This window comes from Vespula pensylvanica, chromosome 13 (assembly GCF_014466175.1).
Source record: "Vespula pensylvanica isolate Volc-1 chromosome 13, ASM1446617v1, whole genome shotgun sequence".
In the NCBI taxonomy this organism is placed as follows: domain Eukaryota; kingdom Metazoa; phylum Arthropoda; class Insecta; order Hymenoptera; family Vespidae; genus Vespula; species Vespula pensylvanica.
In genome coordinates, this window is record NC_057697.1 from 489,823 (window position 1) to 501,873 (window position 12,051).

The 12,051-nt window shown below is 45.6% G+C and overlaps 1 protein-coding gene across 11 annotated transcripts in view; it reads right to left on the bottom strand.

The window, feature by feature from the left end:
• LOC122633679 (CUGBP Elav-like family member 4) overlaps positions 1-12,051 on the bottom strand; it is a 469,576-nt gene that overhangs the window by 404,731 nt on the left and 52,794 nt on the right. For 9 of the 11 annotated variants that reach the window (XM_043821882.1, XM_043821886.1, XM_043821885.1 and 6 more), the window contains exon 2: positions 10,675-10,757. In XM_043821882.1, the coding sequence (XP_043677817.1) occupies positions 10,675-10,757 (83 nt within the window). Of the gene's footprint in view, positions 1-4,659; positions 5,835-10,674; positions 10,758-12,051 lie in introns of those variants that run through there. The other 2 variants (XM_043821883.1, XM_043821889.1) reach the window with 2 other exon arrangements.

Genomic DNA, 12,051 nt, shown 5'->3' on the forward strand with positions numbered 1-12,051 from the left:
GAAAAGATATCATAAGGGTTCTCACCCCTTTCTTTCTTTTACCTTCTTCTATCTTTATCTTTCTTCGTTTCTTTCTCGCTTGCTTTCCCTTCTGGTACGTTAGTACGAACGACGCCGCTAATGTTGGCGAATGCGACGAAAGAAAATTCTCCACGGAGATTTCGCCTCTAAAACGAGCGACACGGAGCGTGCTCCTGCACCGCCTAGACATAAATGAGCGAACTTTGAAAGGCTACCGGGCAAAAGACGCTCGGGAGGAGCAACGTGCAATTCCAGACCGTTCGGATTCGCTCGGTCCAAGTGTTCTTCTTCTTCTTCTTCTTCCTCCACCTTTTCCTCTTTTTTCGCCCTCTATTCTTTTCCTACCCGGAACCCCCGTTGCTTCTCTATCCGCTGGGGTATAATTTTTGGTAGTTGGAAAGCTTCTTGTAGCTGTCTCATGTTTAATTCCTCGGATCTTAAGAAAGGAACAGTCCACCACGGGAGCGTTACGACGTACGAGAACCTACGTAGGAGGGAAAACAGAGGGATGGCCGCGCGCGCGAGTACTCTTTCTTCCTCTCTCTCTCTCTCTCTCTTTCTCTATAACACTCTGTCCTCCTCCGACGCGTTTAAAAATAACGACATCGTATAGTTTCAATCGTTGTTGCGGCCGATATAATTCAGGGAATATCGCGAACGTCGTACGCGAAACGTATTGGAAGCTGTAGAAGGGGTGAGGGATAAACCGAGAGAAGAGAGAAGAGAGAGGGACGAAATCGATCGATCCGACCAGTCGTTGGAAGTGAAACGCGCAACACGGACGCTGGGAAAATCTCGTAAAGCATAAAACTGCTGCATGATCGTGCCGGTCCGCAGCGAGCCGGCAGAAAATTTCAGGCCGTACGGGAGAGAGAGAAAGAAAGAGAGAGAAAGAGAGAGAGGAAGAAAGAGAGAGAGAGAGAGGAAGAGAGAGAGAGAGAAAGAGTATGCTGGAAGCCGAATACCACCCCAGCACTGCCGTGTACTCTACTGTTACGTATAGAGGATATTTTTAAGCCAAGCTGCTATGATATGTATATTTATATAGATACGTGTATAGATATATGGAATATGTGCAGACATATATAAGTAACGTCCACGCGTAAAACAGTTCGTGCACGTTCAGGTCCAACGACGAAGGTAGCCAGAAACGGTGTGAATGTTTTATCGCGAATGCCAGCCCTTCGCCTCGCCTCCGACACTCACCCTTTCTCCACCGTACCCCGCGAACCCAGCCGACGACGGTGCTATGTACTTCCCAAACCCGTGTGTCTGGCCTGCACGGAAACTGGGGCAGAAACACAAAGCCTGGCTACTGCTTGCCTGAGATACCGCCAACAATACCTAAACGCATGAGGAAGGACGCCTTTTCCGCCCTTTCCGAGCCCTACCTTCTCTCGTATAGAAGTATAGCGCGCTCGACCTATCGCTGATAAAACTAAAAAGTCCCGGAGCTGAATATTTTTCCACTATTTACTCTCCTCCTCCTCTTCCGCCATCGCTTCTTCGAAATACGGAATGCGTATCGAGCCGCCAAGTTTTCGCGTATTAAAGTCTTACCTTTAAACGAAGACGGATTATTAATCTCCTTTTCTCATAAATAACTTTTCGCGTTAAAGGAAAAAATAACTCGTGCGAGTTATGAACGCGCAAAGATTAAACTTAAGCGAAACGTTTTGGAGAAAATGTCGACCATGACTCTTACGATTCGGACGTACCTCACGAAGTATCTAAAGCGAAGCCGTCTGGCATTGATAACGTTTAATGGCAGCTAAGATGCGCCCGCATCAGACTCGATTTTATTCTTAGTGATACTTCAAAACAGCTCGATTCCAGCCGCGTACTTATGTACCTCCGCATTTGAAATGCATTAAGCGCTTCACATCGAATCTCACGAAATTTTTTATCAATCCTATACGTTCCCAACGATTGGAATTTCAATGAACTCTTCTCTTTCATCTATGAAGAGAGAGAGGGGGAGGGAGAGAGAAGTACGTTTTCATTTTCATTTTCATTCATTTTCATTTTTCCGTCTTCCATTCGACTCTCTCTCTCTCTCTCTCTCCTCCACTTCCCCCTAACTTTTTCCCCGCCTTTCCGTCTCAGAGCAATTCGCTTCTTTCGTAAGAACATTTTACTAGCCACCGAGCAATGCTCGACTCTCAACGATGCACCGTGGAAATAAGTTTTGGTCCTGTACTGGTCACGAGGGGCGTAGCTCTGTTTCCTGACTCACAAGAAAGAGTTTCCTTCGCGCAATTCCTATTTCCCGCATCTCGATGTCTTTCACGAGCACGGAGGGTCAGATAAAATTTTTCCAATTTCCACGTAAAGCTGAGTGAGACGGAAAGAGAAAAAAAATCACGTGACCCTGTCGGTATACATACATCTAGACAGAAAAAGACACACACGAAACGATCTCTCGGTTATTCCAAAAGGAAAAAGGTCGAGTAGTAAGAACTCGTGGCGAAGGGTAGTCGAAGATCGTTGCGTAGGGGAGACAGCTCGAGACGAACGAGCTCCGCCGAGATCGTACTTGGAAAAGTGGAGCATTATTTTTCCGCCGGATGGGCGCATTCAATTTCCGTTTTTCGATCGTTCTTACTTCTTTGCTCGAGTCAGAACTCCGAGCGGCGAGATGGTACTATCAGAAATCGCGAACGACATGCTGGAGATGGAATCGTAAAGGAGGCGCGTTCAACCGTGAAACACACGCGAGCATCGTGTTTGTTACTTTTGCAAATTTTTACGTTTCGTCGTTTCGTATTTGACGAAAATACAAATAATCGGTATCGACGATCGTAAGCACATGTATTTTTTAAACGTCGGTAAAGAGAGATCGAACTTCGGCATGTCCCGGGAAAAGAAACAGACGCGACTTAACGCGCACAAAGAAGATAAAAAAGAAAAAAAAAGAAAAGAAAAGAAAAGAAAGAAAGAAAACGCATGCATTCCGGTACACACTCGATGCTTTCTAATTAGCAAGCGTTCCATCATCGTCGGTACCAATCGTTCCATTCACCGGTTCATCTCTCTCCTCGCTTTCTTCTTTTTCCAGCGACATCCGCAAATCGAACGAAGCCACGGACTCGATAACGACTGCCTCGTATCGTGATTTGCATGACAATCGGGTCATCCGGAGTCGTCGTCATCGCTAGTAGCGGTAGCAAAAGGAGCGTGACGGTTGCAGAGTCGTTCCCTCAAAGGGTAGACCCTTCCCTTTCGACCGTACGCACCCCCTCCTGCAACTCCTTTCGTCCCCCACACGAGTTTCATCCGAGCTTTTACCGTTCGCCCTGCCTCTATTTATCTCCGTCTCTTTCGCCTTCGTTCCACACCCCTTCCTATCTTTCTTCCGCGCCCTTCTTCACCCTCACACGCTCGCACATGCACGCGCGCGCCCGCACTACTGGGCACGCCGACTGGTGCCCTCTTTCTATCTACGGCATCCCGTCATGCTTTCGACCCGGCAAGTTAAGAGCCCTAATTAAATTCAGTCTGGGTACTCTTACCGAGCGCGGTCCATCGTTCATTAAGCGTCGGATCAAAGTGATATTCCCGTAAAGTAGTTCCACGTCGTGGCGAGGGCTCGCCCTACGTTAGCCCGGTGGTCCCTCTTTCCACCGGTCTCTCCTCCCTTCGACCTTCTAGCCTCTCGAGGTGCCAGCTTGGGCAAGAGAAAGATAGAGAGAAACGCGAAAAGAGGCCTAGGTGAATCTTTTACGCCCCCGTCGTACGAACGATTAATTACCGACGAACGTTAAGGCCACGCCAGTCTTCTCCCAAACCCTACGCCATCGTCGTCGTTTTACTCTTGTCATTCTACTCTCAGTCGTGGGAGAAAGAAGAGAGTAAAGTCCGCGAAGGGCAATGATAAATAGACGAAGAAGCCGTACGGCTCGGTGAAACTCCTACTACTCCATTGCTCTCTTCTTCTTTTCTCTCCGACTAGCCTTTCCATCTCAAATTTCACCCGTCGAAGAGATTTCTTTCCAAGGATCCTCGAAAAGAGCTAGCTCGAAGAACGATGGGAATGGACGCGTGGAAGGATCGGAATGGGGCTCCATTTGGTCGCGATAGTCCATCGGTACGAAGAAAGGTGCGAGGATCGAACAAAACACGTGGGAGCTTGAATGTATCGCGATACTTCACCAAAGTCGAAGAACTTTTTGCGTCGAGCCCTTAGACCCGCGTCTTTCTCGCGAAAACGTATACGCCGATAAAATGGTTACATCCTTGTTCGAAGAATTAACGACCGGATACTTTGGAAACAAGCAACGCGAAATTAGTACAAGGGAATGTAATAATCGATAGGTCGCGATAGTGTTTGGTAAAGTTACTGATATACGTGTACACGTGTGTATATATATATATATATATATGTCTTCAATAGTTTTGTATTACTACGAGAGCACCCTCCGGCTCTCGCACGATTAATAGCCTCCGAATGAGCCATAAAGGTAACGACTTGCAGCTGTTACATGCGACAATTTGAATAATTAGCGGTCGATGATACAAGATCGATTTAGTGATATTTCAATTAATAGCGAAACTTTGACAAAGAAAAGGCGAACGGTTATAAAATATCAAAAGGAATTTCTTTCGCTCTTTCGGTAATCGAGGAAAACTTTTTCATACCATGAGAAGTTCATCGTAGAGATAGGAAATCTCCGGATAGCTGATGAAGTCGACCATCTTGCTTCTTCCGAGGACGAAAAAATTTATTCCGGATGATCCGTCGATCGATTAATACGTCGAACGGACTGCTATTCCTCCACTCGGTAACGATCACACTGTTTCACGTTTGAAATCTTAACGAAACACCAAAAAACTTTCGAAACTCGCAAAATCGGCAAGAAGGAACACTGTTAATCCGTTATCCTTTCCCTTTCGAAACTAAGAACGGCTCGGAGTCGAGAACGTGCTTCGCTTATAATTTCTGACCGGCTTACGATTCGACACTGCGCAGAATCACGCGAAATGCACACACACTTGCGCTGCTCGTTCTCTCTTTCTCTCTCTCTCTCTCTCCCCTCCCTTTTTCCTACGAAAGCGCGTAAACAAAACACTCGTGACGATGCAACTGGTTTTGCGAAAAGAGCTTCGAAACATCCGGCTAGATGGAACGCGCAAGTAGGAGCACGTGTCCGCTCGATCGCCAGAAATACACCATCGTTATTTCGCAAGGCCGAGAGAGACTTATGTCATCATCGAAAGCGAACTCGCGCACGTGTGAAGTTAGAAGCGAAGTTAGGAGAAGGATGAAAAAGAGAGAATCGAGAGAAAGTCGTTTTCTTTTCTTTTTTGTTGTTTCCTCGGTGGTAAGGCACGCGAGCGACAGTCGCGAAAGCAGCTTCTTGAAACGTAGCAACTCGGCGAGGGAAAAAGAAAGAATGGAGACAAAGAACGGTACGGAAGGGCGCGCGTATAACTGCGACTGGCTTATTCTCAGGGCCGTATCGTAGGAGCCAAAAGCGAAGGTCCACGAGGCGCCCACCACGAGGGTTGTAGTAGGCGCCGGTCTTTGTGCGCAGGGACGAGAACGAGAGAGGGAGAACACGCGTAGACGCGCGTGGTAGGTGGTAGACGAAAAAGGAGGCTCTACGAGGTTCGCGCTTGCGAGCCAAAGCACAAGAGAGAGTAAGCTCGGTCACTGAGGCGTCGCCACTCGGGCTTGCTTCCTCTTGGGAGTGACTCCCTTCTCTTCCTCGGTTCCACGGAGTCCCCTCCCATTTCTCTTTTCCATCCCTCCTTTAGACTCCTCCATCTTCTCCTCTTATTCTTCTTCCTTCGTATCTTCGCCTTGCGCGAATACTACCGACCCTCTTCTCCTCTTTTCTCTTCTCTTTTCTCCGACCGTTCCATACCTCTTCCTCTTCCCACTCGTCGACGAAGCAGAGGAAAACACACGACGAAACTTTCTCGTAATTGTTTCACGACACTATCGCGGCCGCTTCTTCTTCTTAATATTATACCGTCTATTATAAGTTTCCGTAGACGTTATCTTTAACGAACCGTCGTCGTTAACTCCTATATGGAACGACGCCATCGACGTTGAAAAGCTCAGCGATAAGCGGTAGCTGGTAAACTTACGTTTCCATTCCTCCCAATTTCTTTTTCTCTCGTTTTCTTTTACTATTTACGTGCGTCCAGTCGAAGCAAAGACGCACGAGGACAAAGCGGATCGGTACGTTCCCGAGTATCGCTTAAATTTCATCGGATTCGACGGGGATGGAATAGGTGCACGCGCAGGACTTTAGAAAAACTTGGTTAGAACGGTGTGCAAGGAATGCTCGGCTCGAGTCGACACACTGTTTTCTTTCCACGTCGAGCCAGTTTTTCTGTTTTTTACATCCTCGACCCCTCTCGACCCCACTTCGACATTTGCATGCATTCAGTTATCGCTTAGACTTATGCAAATTTGTACTATTCCCAACGATACTCTTAGTTTCTTTTTCCTTCTTTTCCTCCTTTCTCCGGTAATTCTTTTAAAAACCGCTTGATAATGGTAACGTTAAGAAGCGACTGTACGTATCCGTAGAGACTCGAAGCGTGGCCTACCACCACGCTCGTCGATAAGCACCGATTCGTATTTCTGTACGTCGACTTATTTGCGTCGGACCTCCCGCGACGTGTTGTTTCTTCGCTTTTCGTATATGGCGAAACGTGTGAATCTGGCGATCTCGATACGATGTATATTAAAGTGGCATTAGCGAGGTTTTTTTTTCTTTTCTTTTAGGCTACGTTCTAATGATATAATCGACGGCGTAAATTATCACTTACAACGTAAAAGCTTAAGCAAGATACGCGGAGTTTGCGCCAGTTAGAGAATTTTTACACGTAAAACTCGTTATCCTTGACGTTATCAATAAAATGTAAATTAATTTATTATCAATAAAGTATAAAGTAATTTACTGGCATGTCGCATTAAACGCAGTGAGCAAAATGTGGTATACGGTTGAGTTTGTCCAGGGAATTTCTAAACGATAACACAAGTCGACCGATATTTCTCGAGGCGGCATCTCGAACGAAAGCGTACATCAATTCCCGTGTCACACGGCAAATATGGACGATCCTGTAGTAACATCTGGCGATCTGTTAATGTTAGGGGCCGCCTAGATCAACATCTCGCAGCTAAGGCAGAGGCCGGGCATCCGAGGCAAAGTAAATAAACAAGAATTAAATTTGGAAAGCTTCATCGAAGGAAGACGCTCGAAGAGAACTCCGCCGCGAGAGAGAAGAAGAGAAAGATCGCGCTTTAATTCTTTAAAGAACTGTCGGATTAAGGATAGGCAAAGTTGCCTCGGGCAAATCGGTCGAACCATTTTCAAAGAAGCGAACTCTTTGGCTTTTTACGGCTTTTTATCTTGAAATTTCGGTCTCGATTTCTACGAGACCACCGAGCGTGCCGAGAAAAGTTACCCAAATAATAATCCAATTCTCTCGCTCAACTTTTTCTATCATTTTCAAAGAAAAGAACACGAAGAGAGAAAGTTATATTCGCGTTGATGACCACGTCCTGCACGCGAACGTTCGATCAAACCCTTGAGCAAATCTATTCGGATGCGGATAAGGATCGTTCACGGCTGTGTCTCCTACCGATCACGCCATTGCGTAGTTTATTGAACGGCGATCCGACCTCTCTTGGATCGTTATCGAGAGGCCACGAGTATATCATCGCGATTAGTCGATAATATCCAATCGAGAAACCTCGGGTTTCGCTATCTGTCTTACTCGATCGTATGACGTAAGATAACTAACTATCCGCTACTCTATCGAAACGACGACAAAGAGACTCGATTTTGATATCGTTGAAGACGAGCGCTAGCTAATATTTCAGTACGGAGCGCGTTTAAGAAGAATGGAAGCGGAAAGAGGTATGAAAAGGAAATGAAGAAGAGAGAGAGAGAGAAGGAGGGAGAGAGAGAGAGAGAGAGAGAGAGAGAGAGAGAGAGAGAGAGAGAGAGAGAGAGAGAGAGGAAATACACACTTTCAGACGTTCGCGTGCACACGTGCAACGTTCGTCGGTAAGCAATGGCTAAGTATAGCCGACCTGACCATCGTGGTATTGTTATTGCTTGCACAGCGGGGGTGGTGTTCGCCTTGCGATTCGTGTTTATGAAGGCTCGGCTGGTTGGACCGAGTTATAGCCTCAGGTGTGTCGAGATATGAGTACTCCGTTCCGACCGATCCACGTCGTAAAGGTGCCTACGATAGGCCTCGACGTTTAATCGCTACTAAAACGAAACCTCTAATGCGTCGTCGTCTTATCGACGTCTACGAGTCACTGTTTCGAAGTAACTGACTATCGGCGAGACACCAGACCGAGACGTAAGATTCTCTTTGATCGTAAAACGTCCGATATCTCTTTGACTTTGTAGCTTTATCGAACGTAACCGTTCGATAAAGAGGAAGAAAAACGAGTAATTTCGTTGGCGCGCGTACCCTGGTAAAATGTTAAAAAATATAGAATTTGTTACTGCAGTGCCAGAAAATCGTCTCGAGAATTTTACGTCGATGATCGAATGGTCAATAACGATGTTTCAAAGAGTCTCTGCGCAGTTTCATAAACGGAAAATTGATGCTGCATAACCGTAATGCAGGACACATCCCAAATGCATCAAGCCGAAAGTCTACCCCACCGAATATCGGTCCTACAACAAATTCCTTTTATATGAGGATTTTGATAAAGGGTCGCATAAATCGACGCGATAATGCTCGATTATACGTGTTCCCGTAGTAATTTACATTTTGTCATTACAACAGGCCGACCCGCAAAAAGGGAGACGCATTACGTACAGGAACGCGCGGCCCAGTGACTGTACATCATCATTACGCCGGCGAAATACAATGTCAGCCCGTACGGCAGCAAGATGAAAATTCAAACTAATCGGCTTCATTAAGAAGCACACTTGGAACAACGGTAAAGCCGGTTTTAAAATCTAAAAACTGTGTTACTTCGCCGGTGATTTAATGATACTGCTATCATTCCGCGAAATAGAGAAGGGCAAAAAAGGGAGAGAAACCTTCGGCGATGGAACATTAGCATTGACAAACGAAATGTTAACAAATGACTAAAAAAAGTTTCGAACAACCGGTACACGACGGCTCTTTTTTCTCTCCGTCTATGGGAAGGACGGGTGCAAAGGGAGAGTAGAACCGTACGCATGCGGAAACGCGAGGCCGGAACGGTGCGTTCGGCTCTCTTCATAAAGTCATAACTCAACCGAGCCCCCGGCGCATCTCTCGGCATAACATTTAAAACGATTTCCGCTGGCAGCGGTGCCAAGACCGTAGCAGCGTTGTTTCGGGGATAGATTAACGAAACATAACGCCAGTACTAGCTACGGACTTCCAAGGGGTAGTAACGGATAATGGGAAGGGGCGTGTTGGCACTGCTCTGGCAGTTAAGCAACGTTCAGTGCCGGCTCCTGCCACCCTTCAGCGCCACGGAGATGGGACGATCGACGGCAAACTTTCGAGAGCAACGAAAAACGAATCCTAACGCTATTATTTTACATCGACATTAAAAATACGCACGAGCCGATTCCGTATATTAACGATATTATCGTCGATCGAGAATATCTCATCGTTGCCACAGTACTTTTCATCGTTCGGTCGAATCATTATCTTTCGCTTTTCTCGTATACGTAAAATTATTGATTCGAGCCTTGCGGTAAGTGCAAACAAGAGCGATCTCCGACACCGGGGAACAAGGAGAAACGTAGCCAGCACTGGCATTTGTTGAGGGAGTCTCGAGAAAGGAGAGACAAACGGAGGGAGATGAACGTCCGATGATACATCGCGTGCTTGGTTGAGTCCACCCTTCGCCCTTTTCCACCACCGTCAACGTCTCTGCGACCCTTTTTCCTTCCTTCCTTCCTTCCTTCCTTCCTTCCTTCCTTTTTTCCTCCCCCGTTCCTCTAACTACCCTTTCGACGTTAAGAGATTAACTTGTCACGTCGAGGCCATTTTAATATTCCGGATCGCTCGGCGAATCGCCGGAATTATCCTGGGAAGCGCCATACGGACCGCTCCAGCGATAAGTATCTGTTAACGTCATCGAAGAGGTTAACTTTCTTCTAGACAAATATGTCCGGAGAGAAAAATTCTCAAGATACTACAGGCGTTTTATAATCCTCTTAAATAGTGAGAAAGAATGAGAGACCGAATCTTTAGAAATTTCTTCTCTCCATTTTTTTTCTTTCTTTTTTTTCTATTAATTCATTCAATGTGTATCAATCTTCTCATATGTGACATTTCGATTCTATAAATAGAGTATCACCGTGTCTATGGTATTACGAGTGGCAAAATTCTTCGTATCGAATTTATACCCTCTTGATATCAAATCGTTTAAATCGCGATATATAAGGTGGCAGTTCAGATTTCTTCTTATCCGTAACCCACTTTTTACGAGAAAAAAAAAAAAGAGAAGAAAAATAATCGGTCGATGCTAACTTACGCGATGCATAATTCACTTCTGTCCTTGATGGCAATATGGGCATATACCGATAACGAAATATTTCTCGGCTACATTCTGACTCTACGAACAGATTACTACTTACGATATATGAACTAATACGAAAATAATTGTTAGATCCTTCTTGAGTTACTACTCAAAAGTAAATAAATAACGTAATAATGAACACTCACCCCTGGTAAAGTCCGCTTCTCATGTAGAGCGTTCTGGGCACTGATGGCGCTGTCACGGCTGTAGTAGGTGAGAAATGCACACCCTGAAACATCAAAGATAAAAACATTGTTAGGAGAAATCGAAAACGATGCAAAGAAGTAAGTGCCCGTCGAAAGCGACTACATCTTTAAAATTTTATCATTTTTTTCGAGCTTTCGATCGATCCTCGAAGGAGGCACGAAAATCGTTACATTATTCGTGCTATTCGTTATCGTATGATGCGGTAAAAGCATATAATTAGAACAGCTAAAAATAAACGATTCTATGTAACGCTAGTCCGTTTTCTAGCTCATTCTCTACGGTATGCCCGTACAAGTAGAAATTACGATTTCGTCGATCCAAGGCGATAAAAAAGAGAACGCTGGAGTCGTTGGGACTCGGGGTGGAGTCCGATTTTGGGAGAGATCATCACGGTAGTGCCACAGCTGTTCGTTGGTCAAACGTAATCGTCTTTATGTAAGAATCACGTGACTGGAATCAGTGTGTTAACGTAATTAGAGATAGGTGGGACGGTAGAAAAGTTTTCACTGCGTAATTACCAGCACGGGACGCATTAGAAGAAGAAAAAGAAGTTTTACGTCGTAATTCTTGCAACGTCCAGGGACGTGTGTATCGCTGGTAACGCAAGGGGCGGTGCCATTTACTTCAACGATTCGACGGAAACGTTCTCATCTCACGCAGTTTCGACCGAACTGAATTCAGCGAAGCTTGGGCGTGCCACGTGAAAATAAACTCTCCTTCTCCTTCTCCTTCTCTCTCTCTCTCTCTCTCTCTCTCTCTCTCTCTCTCTCTTGCTTGCTCTTCTCCACCACGGAAGTCCAAGGAGAAAGGAAACTTTGTGACATAGAGAACGATATTTCCTCCTCCTCTACTACGACCAAGCGAATTCGCTCAAGCGTATCGAGCACTGCTGGAGTGCCTTGAATTATAGAAATAAGAAGGGGTCTTAATATACGACTAAAACGTTTGATGAAATCAAGTCAACCTCTAACCCAATATTGAATCGAGGTAAATTCAATTATTTCGGCTATCGTGTTATCGAGCGGGACGATCGGCGCGCAGCTTCGGTACGACGGAAAAAGTGGCACAAATTTTGATCCACTTAACTAAATATTTGATCCCATCGAAATCTGATTTAAACGCGGCTTATAGCGTTTTATTAGTTTCTTTCCTCCAAAGTACAAATGCCGAAGACAGCCTATCCAGAAATACAATATTCCAAGTACCGAAACGTCGAATATCGCGAGTACCATGTGTAAGTGTATCACGAAAGAGGCACGATTGCAGAGATAGCAGTTCGATCTTTCCGTTATCATTTCCGTAAGATAATAACGTCG